Here is a 25,451-nt window from a genome sequence, read left to right as displayed (position 1 = left end):
GCTAATTCTTCTTCTCTTACTTTCTTCCTTCCTCGACCTCAACTAGTCTCTAGCTAGCTAGCTCTTATATACATATATCGACCTCAACAGCGTTGATTATTTAGTTTATTCTAATTTCCAGTCAATCTATTTCGATGCACTAGCTTGCTTAGAGGTTATGTATTCTGGTATTAAAGGTGAAAAAGAAAATATGGGTAGTGGTGGTAGTGACGATTGTAATAACCCACGTTTTCAAACAATATTTGAATTTAATTAAATTCTATTGAGTTGTGAAGTTTGTTTTTAAATCGAATTTGAGTTGTTAGCAATCGTTACGAAACGGAAACGGAAGCGTTCCGAGAACGTTTAATAAGAAAACGTTACGTTTCCGAACGAATTTATCAACTTTCATTTCGTCGCTCGGTTGTGAAAACTTTCTTCACGGAAGTTGTAGAGCTCGTCGATACGAGTTCGTGTATATGTGACGCGTTCGAATCGGACGTCGGAAGTAAAAGTTATTAACGTCGGAAGTTAGTTTCCGATTTGGAAACTAGTATAAATAGATAATTATGGGATTAGGGTTTCCATAATCAGAAACCCTTTCTCTCCCTTCTCTCTCATTCCGCCGCTCTCCCTTTCTCTCTTCTCTCTCACTCTCCCGACCTTCTCTCTCTCTCCCTCACTCGGATCCCTCTCGCCCTCACCGATCGCTCCCCCTCTCCCCCTCACCGATCGCTCCCCCTCTCCCCCTCACCGATCGCTCTTTTCCATCTCCCTCTCACTGTCACCTCATCCTCTCCCTCTCACCGAAACCGCGCGATTCACAGTCGCCCAAAACACTCCACCGGTGAGACCAAGACTTGAGCTGCATCACCATCATCTCTCCTCACCCCTAGTGCCTCCGGTGACACAATCGGCTATTGGAAACCGCGACAAGCACCGCCGCTTCTCAACTGCAAGGCCGCCGGCACCTCAAGCTCATCAACGTCGATTTGACAATCCAAAGGTTCGAATCAAGGTGAGGTTTAGCTAGGATTGGTCATTGTGATGTTGTTGTTGTAATTGTGGATCGATTTGTGGTGTTTTGGTGGGGGATTGGAGGAGGAAGAGGAGAGGAGATACCGCCGCCTAGAGGCGGCGCGTGGGGAGGCGTGGGGTGGTGTAAGGGCTGCTTAGGAGCGGAGGGAGGAAGAGGGGAGGAAGGAGGACGGTTTTGGGGTGGTGGTGGCGCCACACGCGCCGGTTTTGGGCTCGGCGCGTGGGCCCCACGCGCTGCCGGCCGGAGGTGGCGCGTGTGCCACACGCGCCGCCATACGAGGCGGTGTAATTAGTTTTGAATGAAGGGGTATTTTGGTAATTTACTGTGTACGGTAAACGTAAATGTAATTTTTATTTACTGCGGTAAATGTAATTAAGTTTTACCTACGGTAAATGTAATTATAATTTACTTTCAGTAAATGTAAAAAGTAAATTGTAAAAAGGGTAATTTAGTAAATTTTATTTACTGAATTTGTATTTACATTAAATCGTACGTATACGTACAGAAATACGTATTAATATTTATACGTACAGAAATACGTATTAATATTTATACGTACAGAAATACGTATTAATATTTATACGTATAGAAATACGTATTAATATTTATACGTACAGAAAATACGTATTTAATATTTATACGTACAGAAATACGTATTTAATATTTATACGTACAGAAATACGTATTAAATATTTATACGTACAGAAATACGTATTAATGGAGTATTGTACAGTAACCGTGAATAGTGAACAGTGAACAGTAACTTCGTATAACCAAATTGCTGAACAGTACCGTATATTACTGTTTTGGCATTTAAAGGTTTACGAAACGATTCTAAATTCTTGTTTTATCTTTTTAAGGTGATCGCTAAATCGAGGAAAGGGATTATTATCGGAAATTGAGGAATTACGCTCAAGTCAATAAGGTGAGTAAAATCTCACTGAATTTACGAATCTACCCTTGTGGTGATTCAACATTTGGCATGTGTGTGTATCAAATGAATTATAACATGTATATAATTTAGTGGACTACATATATATAGTATAATGGTAATAGGTACATAATATATATATAGTTCATTAAATTACGTACTGTTATTAATGCATTAAAAATAGTCATTTCGGTGACGGAAAATTGAGCATGAGTATGTGAGAATATTGTACGTAATTCTTCAGGTGTTTATGAAATATGACATGTATAGGATATAGTGGACTATGTATATATTGTATAAATGGTAATAAATACGAATATATATAGTTTGCTATATAATATACTGTTATGATTTTTATTGTGGTGATATCGTGAAAGTTTTAAAACGTACAATATGATGAGTGATTATTGTACATGATTTTATCACGGAGAATGTTAAAAAAAAATTGTGATTTGTCTTCGGACGTGATGTGTGGTACAATATGATGTGGGATTATTGTACGTGATTTTTAACATTGAGATTGTTAAAATGTGAATTGTCTTCGGACCTGATTTTTGGCACAATATGATGTGAGATTATTGTGCGTGTTTGGCAAGTCGGAACCTAGCCTTTGGCCGGGCGAAAGTTACGATACAGTTAGAGCTCTAGTCTGTCTGCCTTAGTACTGCATGTGAGGTAACGGGTGGTTATCTGCTCATGGGTACTCGGTGTATTTTGGATGTTGGGTAGCGGGTGGCTATCCAATATCAACGGTGTATTACGAGAGGGGTAACAGATGTGTACCAGCGTTCTTGGTACCCGTATTATAAATGCATTGGGTAACCAGAAGGGTTACTTAATTTCCTCATGAGCTTTTCATTTCCTATTTCTTTGGGTCAACCAGATGGGCTGACCATTGGCTCATGGGGGCATTTATATTTGTTGTGTTGTGATCTTTCGTATATATTGATATGCGAACTGTATTGTGATTTTACTCATACGAGCTATAAGCTTACCGGGTTTGTGTTTACAATCCCGGTGCACCAATTCGATGGTGTAGGGGATAATTCTGCAGGTGCTGATTAGTGGTGGTTGAGTGACGACTACAGAGGCTCGAAGTCGTTCGGATCCTACTTGTGGTGAGATTTTAGCATGGATTCGTGTGTGAGGATTTGTGTATTTTCATTTGTGAGATTTGTGAGTGATTTGTGAGAATTATTACATTTCCATTTTGTGTATGGATTATAATTTGGGTTGTAATAATTGGTTGTCTGAGTTGTATTGAGAACTCAGAAATGATCCGCTGCGACATTAAAATGATTTCGGTTTATTTGAGATTATTTTTGTGTTTAACGATCCTAAGATTTTGAGTTTTGAAGCTCGAAATTTTAGGGTCGTTACAGTTGGTATCAGAGCCTAAGTGCGTATTTGGCGATTATCAATATCATCCGGGAGCGATGATCCGACTGCAGGCGGGCCCCCATCACATGCTCCTCGGTATTGATATGTCGTCGGGTACGCGAGAGTGTTTTAGGAGCCATACCTAATGGTTTGGTCCTCCGAGATGTATCGTGATGATACTTCGATGATTCATCATATGCTGAAATTTCATGTTAATACCTATTGAATCTGTTTTAGTTGAATTCGAGATTTCACAAGTGTTGACTAAGTGTTTCGTTGTTTGAAGGTGATGAACGCTGATAAGGGCCGAGGACAGGGCCGAGGACGGGCGAGAGGACGTGGTCGAGGTAGGACCGCGGGCCGAGTCCGCAACGTGGAGAACCTTTATGAGGAGGCTGCTCCACAGGTAGAGCGGGTAGGCCGAGGTCGAGGTAGGGCCACAGGTCGAGTCCGCAACGTGGAGAACCTCTATGAGGAGGCTGCTCCGCAGGAGGAGCAGGATGAGCCAGCTCCTGCGGTTAGAGATGACGGTCGAGTGTTGAAGCTGATCAAGGATATTAGTGCACTGTCAGCTCCGACATTTCATGGGGGACTAGATCACATGGTAGCTGACCATTGGATCGAGGGTATGGAGACTTATTTTGAGATGATAGAGTGCACAGAGATTGAGAAGAGAAAGATAGCTACATTCTTTCTCAAGGGTGATGCTCTAGATTGGTGGAAGAGCATGAGACAGATTGTGGATGTGTCTACATTCACATGGGGAGATTTCACCACCATATTCCAAGAGAAGTATTTCCCAGCCTCAGTACAGGAGGACTTAGAGTTGGAGTTCTGGCATTGGTACAGGGAGACATGACCATTAGAGAGTATGATGCTCGATTCTCGCAACTGTATCGGTATGTCAGGCCTATGGGTGCGACTGCTTTAGCTCAGAAGTATCTACGTGGGCTGAAGCAAGAGTACAAGACCATGATATCAGTCCTTTGCCTGACTTCACGGGAGCAGATATTTGAGAGTGCTATGAGTTTGGAGCAAGCAGAGAAGACTCGAGCAGGTGACGTGGGGAACAGAGATGCGAAGGGGAAAGGCAAGGCAGTCTATACAGGCAGCGAGCACTCAGGGCCGAAGGATAGGTCATGGAAGAGGCCAAGACCCCACTATCAGGCCCCGACAAGGGCGCCACCCTTAGCCATCAGAGCAGCACCAGTCAGACCATTAGCAGCAGTGAGGTGTTATAGCTGCAATGAGATGGGACATTACGCCTCAGCATGTCCGAAACCGAAGAGAGCAGGCTGCCACCGGTGCGGGCAAGTGGGACACATAGCTCGAGATTGTACCCGACCACTTCCGGGTAGACAGGAACGGCCGCAGAGACAGCTACCAGCGGGTCAAGCTAGAGTGTTCGCAGTGGGTCAGCGAGATACAGGGGTGGAAGGTACATTATCACTTTTTGACTACCTTGCTAGAGTGTTGTTTGATACGGGAGCATCACATTCATTCATTGCTAGTTCGGTAGTGGAGATGCTAGGATTGATTCCTACACCTCTCGGGGACGCCTTATGTGTCACTTCACCCCTTGGAGTGTCACTTGAGTTAGAGACAATCTGCAAAGCTTGTCCTATATTGATTGGGAGTAGAGAGTTCTCTGCTTCGTTGATTGTGATTCCGGACCACACTTATGATGTGATCTTGGGGATTGATTGGTTGAGACCACAACATGCTGTGATTGATTGTTTCGACATGGTAGTGTCCTTTCATAGACCTGGAGAGCCAGTGTTTCGTTATCGTTGCCTCAAGTCCGACAACGCCATGAGATCAGGAGTTTTGGCACATGTGGAGTCAGTGGATCAGGAAGTGACTATCACAGACATTGTGGTAGTATCTGAGTTTGGTGAAGTGTTCCAAGAGATACCGGGGCTACCTCCTCGAAGAGTGGTAGATTTCTGCATTGATATAGTACCCGGTACAGCACCTGTGTCAAAGGCGCCATATAGAATGGCGCAGAATGAACTTAAGGAGCTGAAGGTGCAGATCGATGAGTTATTAGATCAAGGGTTCATTAGACCTAGCGTTTCACCTTGGGGAGCACCTGTTTTGTTCGTGAAGAAGAAAGATGGTTCTCTGCGGTTATGTGTGGACTACAGAGAACTGAACAAGGTGACCATCAAGAATAGGTATCCCTTACCTAGGATTGATGACTTGTTCGATCAGCTCAAAGGTGCTACAGTGTTCTCAAAGATTGATTTGAGATCCGGTTATCATCAACTCAGAGTGAAGGAAGAAGATATATCGAAGACAGCCTTCAGGACCCGGTATGGACATTATGAGTTTGTTGTCATGCCATTTGGTCTAACGAATGCACCAGCTGTCTTCATGAGTTTGATGAACCAAGTATTTAGTCCATACTTGGATGAGTTCGTAGTGGTGTTTGTGGATGACATTCTGATATACTCCAAGACACAAGAAGAACATGTGGTGCATCTGAGAACAGTGTTGCAGACCTTGAAGGAGGCGAGACTGTATGCCAAGCTAGAGAAGTGTGAGTTCTGGAAAGAAGAGGTCAAATTCCTTGGTCATGTTGTCTCAAAAGATGGAGTACTAGTGGACCCAGCAAAGGTAGAGGCAGTGAAGAATTGGAGTCGTCCAAAGAACCCTACAGAGATACGTAGTTTCCTCGGGTTGGCAGGTTACTACAGGAGGTTTATCGAGGGGTTTTCTAGTATCGCATCTTCATTGACCAAGTTGACCAAGAAAGATACTCCGTTCGTGTGGACGGATGCATGTGAGGAAGCATTCAGCAAGCTAAAGACTAGACTGACCACAGCTCCAGTGTTGACGATTCCCTCTAGTGGTGGTGGCTATGTCATTTACAGTGATGCTTCGCTCCAAGGTTTGGGTTGTGTGTTGATGCAGAATGGAGGAGTTGTTGCATATGGCTCGAGACAGTTGAAGATTCATGAGAAGAATTATCCGACACACGACCTAGAGCTGGCGGCAGTAGTATTTGCACTGAAGATTTGGAGACATTACTTGTATGGGGAGAAATTTCAACTCTTCTCAGATCATAAGAGTTTGAAGTACTTATTCTCACAAAAGGAGCTGAATATGAGGCAGAGGAGGTGGATGGAACTCCTCAAGGACTATGACTTCACATTAGAGTACCACCCGGGGAAGGCAAATGTGGTGGCGGATGCCTTGAGCAGGAAACCGAGAGGTGTGGTAGCTTCTCTTATGGTCCAGGAATGGTTCATGCTAGAAGCTGCATCAGAGTTTGATTTGGTACCATCGGGAGGAGAACCAAGGGTCTTTCTTGGTAGTGTCACAGTGCAACCCACATTGATCACGAGGATCATACAGGGTCAGGCGCAGGATAGACACTCACGAGCCAAGTTGGCGGATCTTGTAGTTGATACGCTTGATGAGTGTCCTTCTGAGTGGAGAGTTGGACCCGATGGAGGGTTGAGGTTTGGGGCAAGGTTGTGTGTCCCAGATTGTGATGATCTTCGGGAGGAAGTTCTTCGTACGGCACATCGTTCACGCTATACCGTCCATCCAGGGAACACCAAGATGTACAAGGACCTATGCAGACAATTCTGGTGGAACGGTATGAAGAAAGATGTAGCAGAGTTTGTATCGAAGTGCCTTACATGTCAGCAAGTGAAAGCAGAACATCAACGACCAGCTGGCATGTTGAAACCACTGACTATTCCTCTTTGGAAGTGGGAGCAGATATCTATGGATTTTGTGACCGGGTTGCCTAGATCGAGGAAGGGTCACGATGCCATATGGGTAATTGTCGACCGATTGACGAAGTCGGCTCATTTTCTCCCAGTGTCGATGAAGTACTCAGTGGACGTGCTTGGGAAACTATATGTGGATGAGGTAGTGAGACTTCATGGTGCTCCAGTTTCTATTGTTTCCGATAGAGATGCACGTTTCACTTCGAAGTTCTGGGGTGGTTTGCAGAAGGCGATGGGCACTACCTTGGATATGAGTACAGCTTTTCACCCTCAGACGGATGGACAGACGGAGAGGGTGAATCAGGTGATGGAGGACATGTTGAGAGCATGTGTGTTGGATTTCAAGGGTAGCTGGGAAGATCATTTGAGATTGATTGAGTTTGCCTACAACAACAGCTACCATTCTAGCATCGGCATGGCACCTTATGAGGCACTTTATGGTAGACCATGTCGATCTCCGATCTGTTGGGCCGAAGTTGGTGATGAGGCACTGATGGGTCCAGAGGTGGTTCAGGAAACCACGGAGAAGATCTCGATCATTCGAGACAGAATCCGGACCGCTCAGAGTAGACAGAAGAGCTATGCAGACCTGAAGAGGAGACATGTGGAGTTCGAGATTGGTGATCATGTGTTCTTGAAAGTTTCACCTATGAGGGGCGTAGTGAGATTCGGCAAGAAGGGAAAATTGGCACCGAGGTATGTTGGGCCTTTTGAGATACTTGAGAAGGTGGGCGAACTAGCATATCGCCTAGCCTTGCCTACTAGTATGTCGGGTGTTCACAATGTCTTCCACATTTCCATGTTAAGGAAGTATGTACCAGATGAGTCACATGTGATTGATCATAGCACCATTGAGGTGAAGGAAAATGCTACATTTGTGGTCGAACCGGTTCGTATCCTGGATAGATCCACAAAGAAGCTTCGGAGAAGAGAAGTTGGGCTAGTCAAAGTGTTGTGGAGTCACCATGATGAGGGTGATGCATCATGGGAGCTAGAGTCGGACATGATGACCAGATATCCACAGTTGTTTGTTGAGTGAACTCGAATTTCGGGACGAAATTCCTTTAAGGGGGGTAGATTGTAATAACCCACGTTTTCAAACAATATTTGAATTTAATTAAATTCTATTGAGTTGTGAAGTTTGTTTTTAAATCGAATTTGAGTTGTTAGCAATCGTTACGAAACGGAAACGGAAGCGTTCCGAGAACGTTTAATAAGAAAACGTTACGTTTCCGAACGAATTTATCAACTTTCATTTCGTCGCTCGGTTGTGAAAACTTTCTTCACGGAAGTTGTAGAGCTCGTCGATACGAGTTCGTGTATATGTGACGCGTTCGAATCGGACGTCGGAAGTAAAAGTTATTAACGTCGGAAGTTAGTTTCCGATTTGGAAACTAGTATAAATAGATAACTATGGGATTAGGGTTTCCATAATCAGAAACCCTTTCTCTCCCTTCTCTCTCATTCCGCCGCTCTCCCTTTCTCTCTTCTCTCTCACTCTCCCGACCTTCTCTCTCTCTCCCTCACTCGGATCCCTCTCGCCCTCACCGATCGCTCCCCCTCTCCCCCTCACCGATCGCTCCCCCTCTCCCCCTCACCGATCGCTCTTTTCCATCTCCCTCTCACTGTCACCTCATCCTCTCCCTCTCACCGAAACCGCGCGATTCACAGTCGCCCAAAACACTCCACCGGTGAGACCAAGACTTGAGCTGCATCACCATCATCTCTCCTCACCCCTAGTGCCTCCGGTGACACAATCGGCTATTGGAAACCGCGACAAGCACCGCCGCTTCTCAACTGCAAGGCCGCCGGCACCTCAAGCTCATCAACGTCGATTTGACAATCCAAAGGTTCGAATCAAGGTGAGGTTTAGCTAGGATTGGTCATTGTGATGTTGTTGTTGTAATTGTGGATCGATTTGTGGTGTTTTGGTGGGGGATTGGAGGAGGAAGAGGAGAGGAGATACCGCCGCCTAGAGGCGGCGCGTGGGGAGGCGTGGGGTGGTGTAAGGGCTGCTTAGGAGCGGAGGGAGGAAGAGGGGAGGAAGGAGGACGGTTTTGGGGTGGTGGTGGCGCCACACGCGCCGGTTTTGGGCTCGGCGCGTGGGCCCCACGCGCTGCCGGCCGGAGGTGGCGCGTGTGCCACACGCGCCGCCATACGAGGCGGTGTAATTAGTTTTGAATGAAGGGGTATTTTGGTAATTTACTGTGTACGGTAAACGTAAATGTAATTTTTATTTACTGCGGTAAATGTAATTAAGTTTTACCTACGGTAAATGTAATTATAATTTACTTTCAGTAAATGTAAAAAGTAAATTGTAAAAAGGGTAATTTAGTAAATTTTATTTACTGAATTTGTATTTACATTAAATCGTACGTATACGTACAGAAATACGTATTAATATTTATACGTACAGAAATACGTATTAATATTTATACGTACAGAAATACGTATTAATATTTATACGTATAGAAATACGTATTAATATTTATACGTACAGAAAATACGTATTTAATATTTATACGTACAGAAATACGTATTTAATATTTATACGTACAGAAATACGTATTAAATATTTATACGTACAGAAATACGTATTAATGGAGTATTGTACAGTAACCGTGAATAGTGAACAGTGAACAGTAACTTCGTATAACCAAATTGCTGAACAGTACCGTATATTACTGTTTTGGCATTTAAAGGTTTACGAAACGATTCTAAATTCTTGTTTTATCTTTTTAAGGTGATCGCTAAATCGAGGAAAGGGATTATTATCGGAAATTGAGGAATTACGCTCAAGTCAATAAGGTGAGTAAAATCTCACTGAATTTACGAATCTACCCTTGTGGTGATTCAACATTTGGCATGTGTGTGTATCAAATGAATTATAACATGTATATAATTTAGTGGACTACATATATATAGTATAATGGTAATAGGTACATAATATATATATAGTTCATTAAATTACGTACTGTTATTAATGCATTAAAAATAGTCATTTCGGTGACGGAAAATTGAGCATGAGTATGTGAGAATATTGTACGTAATTCTTCAGGTGTTTATGAAATATGACATGTATAGGATATAGTGGACTATGTATATATTGTATAAATGGTAATAAATACGAATATATATAGTTTGCTATATAATATACTGTTATGATTTTTATTGTGGTGATATCGTGAAAGTTTTAAAACGTACAATATGATGAGTGATTATTGTACATGATTTTATCACGGAGAATGTTAAAAAAAAATTGTGATTTGTCTTCGGACGTGATGTGTGGTACAATATGATGTGGGATTATTGTACGTGATTTTTAACATTGAGATTGTTAAAATGTGAATTGTCTTCGGACCTGATTTTTGGCACAATATGATGTGAGATTATTGTGCGTGTTTGGCAAGTCGGAACCTAGCCTTTGGCCGGGCGAAAGTTACGATACAGTTAGAGCTCTAGTCTGTCTGCCTTAGTACTGCATGTGAGGTAACGGGTGGTTATCTGCTCATGGGTACTCGGTGTATTTTGGATGTTGGGTAGCGGGTGGCTATCCAATATCAACGGTGTATTACGAGAGGGGTAACAGATGTGTACCAGCGTTCTTGGTACCCGTATTATAAATGCATTGGGTAACCAGAAGGGTTACTTAATTTCCTCATGAGCTTTTCATTTCCTATTTCTTTGGGTCAACCAGATGGGCTGACCATTGGCTCATGGGGGCATTTATATTTGTTGTGTTGTGATCTTTCGTATATATTGATATGCGAACTGTATTGTGATTTTACTCATACGAGCTATAAGCTTACCGGGTTTGTGTTTACAATCCCGGTGCACCAATTCGATGGTGTAGGGGATAATTCTGCAGGTGCTGATTAGTGGTGGTTGAGTGACGACTACAGAGGCTCGAAGTCGTTCGGATCCTACTTGTGGTGAGATTTTAGCATGGATTCGTGTGTGAGGATTTGTGTATTTTCATTTGTGAGATTTGTGAGTGATTTGTGAGAATTATTACATTTCCATTTTGTGTATGGATTATAATTTGGGTTGTAATAATTGGTTGTCTGAGTTGTATTGAGAACTCAGAAATGATCCGCTGCGACATTAAAATGATTTCGGTTTATTTGAGATTATTTTTGTGTTTAACGATCCTAAGATTTTGAGTTTTGAAGCTCGAAATTTTAGGGTCGTTACAACGATCGTGTTTCTTCTTGCTTTGTTAAGGTACTGTTGGGAACAGCCATGGTGGTAGGCTTTATCTTGGTTTTGTTGGTTGCTACGCTAGACTCGACTTCTACTGATCAAGCTCAAGGAGGCATAGGGTCAACAAAGAGTACACATATGACCCCATCATCAGCTTCATCGTATCAGTTTTCAGGTACGAGTATGAAGCCCGAAGATCAGAAACTTGTTCATCCGGAGCTGGATCTCAACTATATGAGCAAAAGAAGAGTTCCAAATGGCCCGGATCCTATTCACAACAGGTACCAGACTATATATATATATATATATATATATATATATATATGTTCCCTTATATGTGGTTTTATAGAATCGATCGGCAACGGTGAATAAGAGTACGTGAGGACATTCATCAAAAGCTTGTTGGATCTCATTTCCGATCTGAAAATATATATAATGCTCATTCACATATTCTATTTTCCGTCGCAACCCGCAACTAGACTGAAATGTACGTGTGGATAAAATGAATTTCTTCCTTTCTTCACCCAATCAAGCTAGTTTTTTAGGTTTAATTTTAACACGGATTCTTGATCTTGTTTGACTGTTTGTCTTTCATGTGCATAAATCTCAGAGAAACTTTTATGTTTAGGGCACCCACAATGAAGTGTACAAAGAATTAAATTATTAAAACGAATAAACATGCAAACTAATGTTTTAAAAAACTCGTCTCAAGACTCATCTGATGCTTAAAAATTTTAAAGTTACTTACATAACGCATATGTTTTTCGGTCTAGGCAATGAAGCTTACGCATTTTACGTTTATAGCTACGTTTTCACGCATTTTACTATGCCTTAAAAATAATCGTTTTAGATATATTTTTATATTTTTATATATTGTGTGTTTAAATTGATGAAAACTATACAAAATGTTTAGATTAGGAATTTCATTATATCAAAATGTAATAAATTGATAAGTTCTTATATATATTTGTTTTTTTGTACGTGTATAATTATATATTTACATATTTAACTACTAATTTTTTTATAACATAAGACTTACGTCTAATGCACCTCAAGTTTTATTGCTCAAGACTTTCAAGAAAATGTCTTAGAGTACGTCTTCGCTTTTTAAAACATTGATGTAAACTAAGTCACTAAGATGCCCTCTCATGCTTGAATTGTTCCATTGGTCATCGTTATGGAAAATAAACCGTTCCTTGGATTTGTTGCAAACAGTTTAAGCATATTTAGGTACAGTTATTTATCTCCCATATATTTTCTCACTTGGACAAAAGAGAAATAAAGTATGTATCTTCACTTTATTCCATTCCATATCTTAGTGATGCTTGTTTAAGGCTAATTGGCTAAATAATGTTCCATCTTGTGTTCTCTTTCTCCTTCAGCATTTCGCCTTTATTAGGGCTCAGGATACTTGAGAATAAGAATCGCGAGCTGCGATAGTACGTTAGTATGAAAATAAACAGCAAATAGGCTGCAATTACCTTATTAGCTCGATCTAGGCATGCAATTGATCAGTCTGTATTTAAACTACAACGCAACTAGAATCACTAAATACTGCAATCAAAACAATGAACGATCGAGACACATGACGGTACGTATCTTGGTCCTAACGAAGTAAATATATGCATAAAGCAAACAACCCTAATTAGAACAGAGGCCTTCACCTTAGTTTAGAGACTTCGATCAATTACTACTTGGACGTATTTCTCACTCTTTTCTTTATCATACAGGAGATCTGGCAACTCCGGGCGACCGCCTGGCCACGCTTAACCAGTGGAGCAGTACTCTACAGAGCTAAGTTCAGCAGGGAGTGCATATCAAAGACGATGACGGGCGTACGAGCTCAATTGATGAAGATAGATGCCTATGTGTATCTTACCTTAATTATTAATATTAGGCTAATGTGTGTGTGTGTGTGTATTTCGTATATATCCTGGAACTACAGCATATAAAATCTTCAAAACTAATTGGAAATTGGTTTCACAGACAGTTAGACGGGTAAATGAAATGAAAGTTGAGTGATACACAATACATACGCTCGACTTTCCTCGCTCGATCTCATGCAAGTTCAAAAAGATCGTATCTAGCTAGCCACAGAGAAAATTAACTGTTTCAGAAACTCAACTTTAGTAGGCTCGACAGATTTTAGTTTTTTAGTAGATATAGAAGAGAGAAGATCAATATCTATTTAAATTGCATGCAGCATATAAAGACATTATGGAATATATATATATATATCGGTAATGTCGCCGAGATATATCATATATACATATATATATATGTATTATTGTTATTTCTTATTTTTCTTTTACTTTCTGATAATTTACAATGATTATCCATATTTGGCTTTAGCTTTGGCCCTTGTTGAAGATTCTAAAACATCTAAATTAAACAGAATGGCATCATTGGCATGAGTTCCAAAACTGCATGCTGTAGTGCTTTAAAGTGAATTCCACCAATCCACCATCTATTTATATTAAAGGTGTTTTGCATCTGGAAGTGTTGGTCGATTATTTTCAATTCCCACCTAGATTCGTCTGGTTAAACGTACATATATAATGCTGGAAGTACTGCTACTACTGTATTGGTCCATTCCGAACTCTTCAAAGTGAGAACTAATTAATCAATTAACTGAACCGAGCTTTACATCCTCCTCTTTATCTTTTATAGCATATATACTTTACAGACCAAGATTAAAGAGCTCCGTGGTTCAAAATGGAGCAACTACCGGTCTACCACCATCAGAAAAATAAAAAAGATCGAGCTTGGAAGTAATGGTATCTATATGCTCTCGTCCAGTTCGCTATATGCATGGCAGCATCAGAGAGTGATCAGTAAACTTGAAGTACGTTGACTTGGAAATTCATCTAATTCCTAGATTTAGAGTAATTATTATGTGTACCCGGAACACTACGTGACACTGTCATGTGGTGTATCTAACCAATTATATTACTCAATAGTATAGTAAACATGCACGCGGTGAAAGATAAAAAAATTATTTAAATATGAGTAACTAATTAGAAATAAATATAGTAAAAATAGACTAATAATATTAAAGAAGTACGTTAAATAAATTATGTATTGGTTACATATAATAAATTTTCCCAAATTTGTTCCAACTTCAAAGAGAAAAATGCACCACCAGTCCCTGAATTCTTGTGGGCATGCCATTTTGATACCCGAACTCACAAAACTATCAACGTGGTGCCTGAATTCTTAATTTGTTATCAAACACATACTTCTGTCAAATTAACCTAAAGGATCCGTTAAAGATAGAAAACATAAAAGGTGGACATGTCTTTCACCACAAATGACAACAAAATTTACGTTTTCCTTCTTCCCTCTTTTCTTCGTGTTCGTTTTCCTGCTTCACACTATATTTATAAACTCCATCCCTTCAATCCAGTATGATCTTGAACCCAGAATGAACCAAAACTGAAGTACAAAGATAAATCAATAAAGTTCAAGTCATAAGGAAACTGGGTTTGAGAAGCCTCATGTTCTATACTCGTGTTAAAAGCCTCTCTCCAAATTAAATTCCCAACCATCTTAGAAATCGTAAACCCGTAAACTCTACAAAAGAACAAAAACCCCAAACCCCTCTCTTTCTCAAGCCACTCACTCGCCCAACCACCTATTCAGACCTAGCTCATTACTAGTATATGTCGTTGGAGTCGATTATTGGTGTTTTGGGTTAAACGGTGGTTCTCCCAACAGTTAGGACAACAAGCATGATGTGGATTCAGATGGGGGAGGATGGATTTGGAATGATTTTGGGGCAAAATTGCAATTAGAAACTCAGATTGTGTGTTTATGGTTTGAAGGGAACATTTTGTCTTTGTATGTTGAGAGCTTACATATGTATAATTGAATATCATGGCTTGCTTGCCGTGTGTTTGAATAGTTTTGGATTTGAAGGAAGAAATAGGATGGATTTGTGCTGGGATTTTCTGCGGAAAGAATGATATAATGCCACGTTTGGTAACTAGAATGGAAAGGAATTGAAATCAACCAAGAAATGAAAAATGTTTCCACGGGGTGGGGAGGGAAACGTTTTCCACCCAATTTTCTTTTCATTTTAGAACCAATTTCCTTTTCCCCCCATTTTTCTTGGATTCCCAAATTCAAGAAAGGAAGCACTTTCCTTTTCCATGTCTACTTTCCTGGTTACCAAACGTGGCCTAACAGTAAGAAGAGAAGAAGAAGAGGGAGAAATTTACGTTCTATGATTATATAATTCAATAATTAACCTTTCAAATAGAAATTGAGGGCTATTTCGGTCATTTGCTCGTGCACATGCTTGCTGCATCGGATATCTAACGGATCCGTTAGGTTAATTTGACAGAAGTATGTGTTTGATAGCAAATTAAGAATTCAGGTACTACATTAATAGCTCTATGAGTTCGGGTATTAAAGTGGTCTGCGCACAAGAGTTCAAGAACTATTGGTGCTTTTTTCTCAATTTCAAACTTGCTCAACTGAAGCTCTCCAGTTTACTAGCTAACGACATCTGTCAACGTAGAGCAGTTTACATTTGACGTCCAATAATAGAAGTCGCTGTCTAGGCAGGTTCGCTAGGTGTAATGGTGTATTAGAGTTCTTGGCAGTTGGCACTACCTGATTAGTTTACGTTATTTTTGCTTTGGCAAAAGATTCTTAAACAACAAGAAAGCCCAACATCCAACAGACAACAAGGAATAAACGGCCCAACAGGCCTACTAGTTAGGGCTATTTAATTACTTTTCTTTATCATTTTTGATTGAATCTTGTGATAGTTCTTTACTCAAAAACAGAATGTTGTGATAGTTCAATTTCTCATCACATAACTTAGTCATCCATTATTTTGCGAGAAGAAAATATGTCTATATACTAGTGTCTGGTAGTCCTACCAAAGTTTACAATGTCACAAAAGAAACATAGAAGTCTACCTCTATCAATTCATATGTGGAATCACTAGAATTACCAAGACTAATTAACAATAGCATCCGACACAATATTAGTTTGAAATACATACATGTTTAAAACTAATGTAATCATAACTAGTGGCGAACCCTCACTAGTCTCTTTAACACTTTAACCATCTTGTTTCACTGCTTCAATTATTGACTTGAAATCTCCCCTAGTCACCCACTATTGAACATCATCTTTCTTTCTCAATTCTTTTGTGAGAGTCACCCACTACATAAATAGAATAAGAGTCCTATAACATGGTCAAATTCTCTAAGTCCACATTCAAAAAAGCTGAACAAATCCATGCTGTGATTCTTGGACCAAATAAACTCACAACAATTTTTTTTTATACGAACTCGCAGCAAATTGCCTACACCTACACTCCTCTCTAACAGAAACCTCTCTAACAAGTTTCTGTTAGCCTTCTCTTCTGGAGAGGCTGCATTCTTTGACCAATAGAACCAAAACTCTATTCATTCATAGAAACAAAGAACCCAACAAAGAACAAGAACTCCCCACCAAAAAGAAAACAAAGAACAAGAACTCGGCTCATAATATTCTTATCAAAAAAGAAAAACAACAGAAAATTTTGGAATCGTAGGGGCCAACCAAGAGAGTCTGTAGTAGAGGTTGAACAGTCCAAAACAAGCCAGCTGGATCGACACGTGTCGGTCATCCACGATGTTGACTCGGCGGAGCCACCGGGGAGAGCCCAAATCTGCATTTGGGTTTCATTTGAGCTTCATTTCGATACAGAGAGAGAGAGAGAGAGAGAGAGAGAGAGAGAGAGAGAGCGCGAGCTTCATTTCATTTCCCTCTTCTTCTCTCACATTCACATAAATACAATTTCAATTTAATTTCACCGATTTTGTTTCCTTTTTCAATTTTTTTTGTATCATTTAAAGAAAAACAAAAAAGATCACAGAGACGAATGATAGAGGGGTCGAGCCTCGACCCAACCTCAAAACGACTCGTTTCGCCTCCCGCGTCGTCCTGATCCCTCCTCGCCGCCGCTCCCCGATCACCGCCGCAACCCGTCAGATCTAATCGGAATCGGCGATCTGAGAAAAAGCGCGGGAAGAGAAAGGCGGAGGAGGTGAAAACGATGCCGTCGCAAGGGGATCTGGACCGTCAGATCGAGCACCTGATGGAGTGCAAGACGCTGCCGGAGGCGGAGGTGAAGACGCTGTGCGAGCAAGCCAAGGCGATTCTGGTGGAGGAGTGGAACGTTCAACCGGTCAAGTGCCCGGTTACGGTGTGCGGAGACATACACGGCCAATTCTACGACCTCATTGAGCTGTTTCGGATAGGAGGCAACGCTCCTGATACTAATTACCTTTTCATGGGTGATTATGTAGGTCTGTCACTTAATCTCTCTCTCTATCTCTCTCTTTTCTTTGTTCATTGTGCGATTTTTTATTATATTGATTGAATGGATTAGGATTAGGATTAGGATGAGGATTAGAAATTAGGTGAGGTTGGAGTTTGGATGTAGAATTATGTTTGATTTGTTTGATCCTTTTCGTTTCGTTTAATAGAAGCCAGCTATGTTATGATCTAGATCTTTCTAGAACTATCCGAGTGTGGTATAAATGTATAATGATGGAGATGGAATTATTGAGCTTGTCTGTGTTAATCTTGATTAGCGGCATTTTGTTAGGTTGGATTTATTGATTTTTATTTTTTCGTTTGATTGTATTGAAATTCGATGATGGCGCTGTAGCTTGGTTTGTATAATGCTCGTGGGGTGAGTGTTTGTATTGTGTCTACCGGGGATAAATTTGTGTTATGTATTTGGTATGCTTACGTTTATGTGTGTTTTTAAATATATTGGCTACACTAATGCAGATCGCGGGTATTATTCTGTGGAGACTGTCACACTTCTGGTGGCTCTGAAAGTTCGTTATAGAGATAGACTTACAATCCTGAGAGGCAATCATGAGAGTCGGCAAATTACTCAAGTGTAAGAATCTTTATATAAATCTTAAGCTTGGTGCTCACAGCATGTGAATCTGTTTCTAAATTCAAATATGTACAGCTCTCCTTTTTGTTGATTGAATTGTAAATCTCTTTAGATTTAACTCTTAAGCATGTCATTGTTAACCCATAAATTCTTTTAGATAATAGGTTTCACTATCTGAAATCTGCTTTTTGTCGGACCAAGTCCCCAAAATAAATGGGAAGTTTAGCTGATGCTTAGCTGACTTCCAGAGAGTTCCCTTTTGCCAGCAAAATACAAATAATTAGGCTCTTAATCCTAGGTTGCCCTACCTTGTGTCGATATTGAAGAAAAAACTCGTACAATGTAGCAGCTAATACCTTACATGAGTAGAATACTTTTGTAAGTGGAGACAGTATTAGAGGAGGTTGGTAATTCTTCGTTTTGTGAGATGAGTGATATGGTTGAGCTTGGTCAGGTTCTATTTGCTTCTTCAGCTATGGCTTAATTGAGAGACTCCTTGTTAATCATGGATGCTTGACCAGAATATTGCTTTTTAAATACACTACAAGCTGATATTTGATACTGTCAAGCACCAATACTAAGATTATGTTGATTTAGAGTGGTTCTTATGTTCTTTATTTTTGTTAATTTCTGCCAGGTATGGTTTCTACGATGAGTGTTTGAGAAAATACGGAAATGCCAATGTCTGGAAGTACTTTACTGACTTATTTGATTATCTTCCCCTCACAGCCCTTATTGAGAGTCAGGTCAATATACCTACTTTATCCGTCAATTATGTTTTACAGTGTTAAATGAATTGAAGATTGATCAGTTAGGTTAAATTTTGACAGCTTTGGTTTATATATTGTAGATTTTTTGTTTGCATGGAGGCCTTTCACCATCGTTGGACACATTGGACAATATTCGAGCCTTGGACCGTATCCAGGAGGTATGAAGTTGTTTCTCTTCCATGTCCAAATTTTGTGTCAACAAATTGTGTATCACACAATTATGTATGAGCTCTTGAATGCTTCATATTCATCATAATGACTGCATTTTCATATTGCGATCTCCTTTTTAACCGTATTTCTCATCTTGTTTGTGAATGAGCAGGTTCCACATGAAGGACCAATGTGCGATCTCTTATGGTCTGATCCTGATGACCGCTGTGGTTGGGGAATATCTCCACGTGGTGCTGGTTATACGTTTGGACAGGATATAGCTGCTCAGTTTAATCATACCAATGGATTGAGCCTGATTTCAAGAGCTCATCAGCTTGTCATGGAAGGATACAACTGGTGCCAGGTATGTGAACACAAATGGAAGTAGAACTTTGTACTTCTTTTCTGGTGACATGCTCATTCATTTGTTAAGGCTGAAATTTGAACCGTCATCTGGATGATGTGTTTGCAGGAAAAGAATGTCGTGACAGTTTTTAGTGCTCCAAACTATTGTTATCGGTGTGGGAATATGGCTGCTATTTTGGAAATTGGGGATAATATGGACCAGAATTTTCTACAATTTGACCCGGCTCCTCGTCAAATTGAGCCTGACAACACACGCAAGACTCCAGATTATTTTTTGTAATTTCAATATGTCAATGGGCTGTGTAATCCATGTTTCTGCCATGTTACTGTAGATGTGTCTTTAAGAGGAGTTCCGTTTTTTAAGTTGAGGGTTATGGTCAACATGATTCTTTTGTTTGGAGTTTTTGTCCTGCTGCTGCTGTTTTGTTGATTTTCCGAAGAAACTCGTTAGGAGAATTGACAGTAGTCGCCCGTGGTCTGTCACTGTTGTCTTGTATATTTTTTGAGAGGAAACATCAATAACATGGTATATCTTGTTCAGTAATTTTGCTTCTTCAACTTAGAAAGCTGATTTTTGAATTACATTGCACTAACAGCGGTACACATTATAAGTTGAATGCATATTGCGTACTATAATCTGTGAATCTTATGATGATATCAATATGGGGGTAGGGTGTGGTACAACTCAACTGTTCCATTTACATTGCCCTTAGAGCAGCAAACTTTACAAGGCTCAAGGCACATTGAAAAATGCACTTTGGGGTAGCAAGGATAGGTTTTCTGCAGTTTCATACCAAACAAGAACAAGAGTCATATTACACTACAGAGAACTGATTCTGCAGAGTCATTTCAATACATGAATGACTGAATGAGCATACAACGAGAGATATTGAAGGCAGCGAGGGACTTCCGATTCAGCACAGGAACTGCATCAAAATCTCGCATTGCTTTGAATTCGGGAAAATCCTGCAATCGTAGTTGTCTGCCTTTTCTTGTAGTATACAAAAGAACCACTAATGACTAGCAAACACAGCACAATCACCTGCTCAAAGGAGTTCATTAGCATGTCTATGGCCATAAGAATAGCACTTCATAATAGAAGCATAAGAATAAAGTGTTTTACTGCTCTCTGTCCTCTTTTGTTCCATAACCATTAATTATCTCACAAGAATAAGATGGGTGATTAAAGTTGCAGACAATACCTCGAAACCAAGCACTGACAACTTATCTTCATTAACTGGTGGTATACAGCTTCTGTAAGTAATATAACCCTGCTGGTTATTCTCTTCTGTAGAAGAAGCATCCAGTAAACTTCTATGGTTTAAAAGAGTACGAAGCTCTTCCGCATTATAGTATGTTGAGATGTTGTGAGAAATTTCCAGAGTTGATCTAATCTTCTTAGGGTCTTTCTTTGCCTTCACATCCTTTAATCCTTGATTAATTTCCACACATTTCAAAGGGATGCGATAGCCAGTCTCACTGCAGCGATACTTCTCATTGCTCTACAGTTAAAGATAGAATTACTACTGCTATGAGGCAAATGAATTTGAAAGACACGGTAGGAGACACAGCCAGTAGAAAGAAAAAAGCATTCAATCAGTGTTATTATGATATTAGAAGCAACACATCATAACAACCATTCAGTATGGAATTTCTCAATCAGAGTCACCTAACAGTGCTTACCCAATCTCATACAAGATCAAAATCATAGCGCTATTGCTTCATCGGACCCTTTAAATATCCCCCAACTACACATTAATACAAAGATTCTATCTCTATCAAGAGCATCAGTTGCAAATGAAATCATTCTAATCTGGGTTATATATCAACATCTCATTATCTTCAATTCTTCGTATTCATTACCTCCTTTAGCTACATCTAACTAGGTCTCCAACATTCCCTTAACACCTGCACTAGCTGTCTAGCTTGAGAGCCTTATAAATCAAAATCTAGATTAAGATCATCAGTTTCAATTGTTCCAGTGTTGCTTTTCATTTGCAGCATTTTTAAAGCCAATTTAGATACCAAACCATTCTGTCCAACAAAATGTATAACTAGAATAAAACCGAAACCAGCTCAAACCAAAACTCAATGCTTCAAAATACGCACTGATAATTTAAAATCCAAATCAATTTGATTAGAATTAAATTGAAATAGAGACCTTTTCAGAGTATTGGCAAGCAACGCAGGGGCCATCAGGAGAGCATTCATAGGTCGCGTTAGTTCCATGTGGGGTTTCTTTCAGACCCAGTAGCTCTCTACTTCCAATTCTTTCCTCGATTCTGTATAAGCCCCAAAGAACAAAAAAAAAAAAACAGGTTCAAAATTCAACTGCAGCAGATCACATATTAAGAATCAAACAAGTACGTACATACGTATATGTATTAGGGCTTACGTGGCGTAGCCTATTGAGAGCAGAGCGAAGAAGAAGAAGAGGAGGAGAAAGAATGGTGAATCTGAGGGCATATTTTCGTTGCTTCTCCTCTCTCTCTCTCTCTTTCTGGAGTTTCTGCTAAAATGGGACATTCAATTTTTTAATTAACAAAAGTGGCCCTTATGTTGTTAAGTATTTATAAAACGACCCCGCCTTTTAGCGGTATTTATGCGCGATTTGGGCCAGAAGCGTAGAGGTGATTTGGGGTTTGCTTGAATGTTTATCAAGCCCTAACCCGGATCTCATATTCCTGAAGAGGCTGGGAGAGCTCATTATTAGTTTATTTACTAGCTACTATACAGAGTCGTCTACAAGCACCACGCAGTATACGGATTTTCTCACTAAGGAAAACACGGTCGGCTTTAATCAACCAGGACAAGATGAGCCTACACAAATATGCAAACCATTCGTGAAATAGAATCATCAGTGGTAACAGAGTAGTTGACAACAATTTAATCCGACAAACATTTTTAGTGGTTATCTACCAATGTATAAAGAATAGGTCTGATAACCCACTCTGTTCAGTCAACAACAAAAAACCCACTCTGAATACCAAATTAAAACTTCATTTATCAAAAAGCATATTAAAAGAGAGAGCTTGGCTAGCAAGTGTCCAGTGTCCACGTTCTGTAGAGTCATCTGGGTTTGGTCACCACCTCCGTAATAGCACAACCCTAAAGCTGACTTTGCTGCATTTTAATTCCCAATCAATTAAACTATGATACATCACTTTTGTGGGATGATTATAATTCCTGCACTAATATAAAGGTCATGGTAACACTAATAACAGGTTCCTGGCAAAAAATTTAAAATTGATTGCATCAGTTAGTAATGGACTATATAAGCATGTTTTTCATTCTTCAGGGTGATGAGCCGGAAGCTGAAAGCCAAACCACCAGTATGACTTAAACGACGCCATTTCATAACGCCCCCACATCGCAGGGTTGGGTCATGAAATGCCCCCCTACTGAAACATAGGTTATTTATGGTCTAGCTCGAATAATGCTGCTGGGTTCTTAAATATTTTCTGCAGAGGTCACGAGAAGGCCATGGTTTGGTTACGGTTTGTTCTTCTTCCTGGTCAGAATAGAAAGATCACTGAATACAAGACACACATGATTGTTTCATTTAACTCCAGGCTTTATGTTCTATAATACTGAGTGGGTGAGTGGGGGCCTTTGAGATGGAGAAAGTTCAAAGAATGATTCAAAGGCGAGGCCTGAGATGCACCTTAACTTGATTCGTAAGCTTTATGGAGAGAACAAAGCAAATGGAAAGAAAAAAGCCAGACAGAGATTTCATTTTGAACGACGTGAAAATTACAATGCTTCTTTATAATACAGAAAGATTCAAGAGGTGGGCATTACAACAGGGAAATCATGCTCAAAAAACCATACCAACTGCTGAAAATGCCTCTTCACAAGCGTAAAACAAAGATGTGCCCGAATGCTGCAGTATTATCTTGTACATTTAATACTTTCCAGCCCAACTATTCCTTAATAAGAATCAAGATTCAGGAACCTGCTTGCCCAATATCAATGGAAATTCATCGTACTGTTCAGAGAAACCGTGTTTATCAGCCAAGCTCTTCAATGACTCGTAAACTTGATGCATAGAAGGCCTATCTTTTGGCCTAGCAACCACGCAAGAGCAAGCCACCCTCATGAACTGTAAAATTTCATCATCATGACCTTTCCCTGCTAAGACATTGTCTACGGCATCAACATTCCTACCAGTGTTTGATAAGCCAGACACCCAGTCCACCAAATTCCCCTTGAACCCCTCCACTACATTACTGATTTCTAAAGGTTTCTGTCCGGTAATCAATTCCAAAAGAACTACCCCGAATCCATAGACATCCCCTTTTAACGACGCAACCATTGTGCTCGAATACTCCGGAGCAACATAACCAATCTCTCCTAGATTCACAAACGAGCTATCATTTGAATCACGAGAACCCACCAGCCTCGCCAATCCAAAATCCGTTATCCGAGCCTCAAAATCATAATCAAGAAGAATCACATTCGAGCTAATGTTCTGGTGCATCTGCGGCGGCTGGCAAGCATGATGAAGCCAAGCAAGTCCTCTTGCTGCTCCCACACCAATCCTCAACCGTGTCAACCAATCCAAAAAACCATACTGGCTACTCACATTACCACTCCCATGCAACTGCGAGTACAATGTACCATTATACATGTGCTTATACACCAAAAGCTTCTCTTCCTCCACAACACAGAACCCCAACAAAGGCACCAAATTCGGATGCCTCAGCTGCCCCAACCTATTCATCTCCAACCTAAACTGCTTCTCTCCGAGTTTACACCCACCAAGCCTCTTGATCGCCAATGCAGACCCATCAGGCAACACCGCCTTGTACGACACCCCTGTTCTCCCCGAAATGACAATGTTTTGCGCGTCGAAATTGCCTGTAGCCACCAACAAATCAGCTAACCGGACTTTCACAATGGGCTTCTGAAACAGAGAAACCTGAACAAGCTTGTGTGACTTCAACAAACCAACCCAGCCACTCTCACCTTTCACACCAACACCACCAAAGCTTTGCTTTTTCTTACTTCCCCTAATAAAAAACCACCACCAAATCACCAGCCCCAAAACCAGAGACGCCGCCGCGCCGATAGCCCCGGCGGCGATTATAATCCCGAGGCTTTTGCCGCTCAGGCCGCCGCATTTCGACCCCAGCGGCTTCCCACACAGCTTACCGTTCCCTTCGAAATCGTCCTTTTCGAATTTGGACAGTTCCGGCGGGATTGTGCCGGAAAGGCCATTATTGGCCACTGAAAACTTCTTCAACCGGTCCAGCCGGCCAAGCTCATACGGAATCGAACCGGAAAGACGGTTATCGTTCAGAATCAGAGTGTTCAGAAACTTACAGTTGACAATCTCCGGCGGAATCGAGCCGGAGAGACGGTTACTAGAGAGATCTAGAGTCACGAGATAAGGTAGCCAGTCGCAGATTTGCGGCGGGACCGGACCGGAGAGAGCATTGCCGGAGAGATCTAGGGTTTGGAGGCTGTGGCAGTACTTGAGCGACTCCGGTAGCTCGCCGGCGAGGCTCATCGACGGGAGCTGGAGGCTGAGGAGGCGATTCTCCTTCTCGTTCCAGCACGAAACTCCGACGAGCTTGCAGATTGAGGCGACGGAGTTGTTGGCGAGGTTCCATTGGCTGAGGCGGCCGTCGGGGTCGGCCAGCGAGCGCTTGACGCCGGCGAGGCAGGTGAGGTCGTCCTCGATCGAGCGGCAGAAGCGGAGCGAGCTGAGGAAGACGACGAGTGAGACTAAAGCTAGGGGTGAAGCGATCTTCATGGTGTTAGGGTTTAGGGTTGGATTTTGAGGCGGTGGAGATGATGGTGATGGTGGAGGCTGAGAGAGAACAAGAGTAGTCCCATTTGATTCAAAGGAGGAGCAGCAGCTTTTGGAATGTTTTGACTGGTCTTTGTTGGTGGGGCCTTATTACGTCGTCGTTTTGTCCCTGATGTGGTGCAAATGGTGATGCTTAAGTTTTTATATTTGATTAAACACTAA

General features: G+C 40.9%; 4 protein-coding genes and 1 long non-coding RNA gene across 5 annotated transcripts; 3 read left to right on the top strand and 2 right to left on the bottom strand.

Annotated features, from left to right (window-relative positions):
• The first annotated feature begins 8,521 nt into the window (after positions 1 to 8,521).
• On the top strand, positions 8,522 to 11,166 carry LOC126791905 (uncharacterized). Its single transcript, XR_007671883.1, has 3 exons — positions 8,522 to 8,934; positions 9,816 to 9,880; positions 10,926 to 11,166. It is a non-coding gene; the product is annotated as an uncharacterized LOC126791905 (long non-coding RNA).
• Positions 11,167 to 11,273: 107 nt separating this feature from the next.
• LOC126791656 (uncharacterized) lies at positions 11,274 to 13,260 on the top strand. The gene is made up of 2 exons (XM_050518131.1): positions 11,274 to 11,556; positions 13,006 to 13,260. Exons 1-2 carry the CDS (start codon positions 11,315 to 11,317, stop codon positions 13,043 to 13,045), a joined length of 282 nt encoding a protein of 93 aa, XP_050374088.1. The 5' UTR covers positions 11,274 to 11,314; the 3' UTR covers positions 13,046 to 13,260.
• Positions 13,261 to 17,115: 3,855 nt separating this feature from the next.
• On the top strand, positions 17,116 to 20,018 carry LOC126792605 (serine/threonine-protein phosphatase PP2A catalytic subunit). Its single transcript, XM_050519030.1, has 6 exons — positions 17,116 to 17,583; positions 18,074 to 18,188; positions 18,826 to 18,934; positions 19,039 to 19,116; positions 19,281 to 19,472; positions 19,581 to 20,018. The coding sequence occupies exons 1-6, from the start codon at positions 17,331 to 17,333 to the stop codon at positions 19,752 to 19,754; spliced, it is 921 nt and encodes a 306-aa protein (XP_050374987.1). The 5' UTR covers positions 17,116 to 17,330; the 3' UTR covers positions 19,755 to 20,018.
• Positions 20,019 to 20,176: 158 nt separating this feature from the next.
• LOC126792607 (uncharacterized) lies at positions 20,177 to 21,980 on the bottom strand. The gene is made up of 4 exons (XM_050519031.1): positions 21,870 to 21,980; positions 21,636 to 21,756; positions 20,677 to 20,976; positions 20,177 to 20,516 (listed from the first exon to the last, which is right to left on the bottom strand). Exons 1-4 carry the CDS (start codon positions 21,938 to 21,940, stop codon positions 20,406 to 20,408), a joined length of 603 nt encoding a protein of 200 aa, XP_050374988.1. The 5' UTR covers positions 21,941 to 21,980; the 3' UTR covers positions 20,177 to 20,405.
• Positions 21,981 to 23,187: 1,207 nt separating this feature from the next.
• On the bottom strand, positions 23,188 to 25,299 carry LOC126792602 (probable inactive receptor kinase At1g27190). Its single transcript, XM_050519012.1, has one exon. It carries the CDS (start codon positions 25,230 to 25,232, stop codon positions 23,415 to 23,417), a length of 1,818 nt encoding a protein of 605 aa, XP_050374969.1. The 5' UTR covers positions 25,233 to 25,299; the 3' UTR covers positions 23,188 to 23,414.
• Between the last annotated feature and the right edge of the window lie 152 nt (positions 25,300 to 25,451).

This window comes from Argentina anserina, chromosome 4 (genome assembly GCF_933775445.1).
Source record: "Argentina anserina chromosome 4, drPotAnse1.1, whole genome shotgun sequence".
In the NCBI taxonomy this organism is placed as follows: Eukaryota; Viridiplantae; Streptophyta; class Magnoliopsida; order Rosales; family Rosaceae; genus Argentina; species Argentina anserina.
The sequence above is the reverse complement of the archived record's forward strand: the minus strand, read 5'-3'. Positions and strand labels throughout refer to the sequence as shown.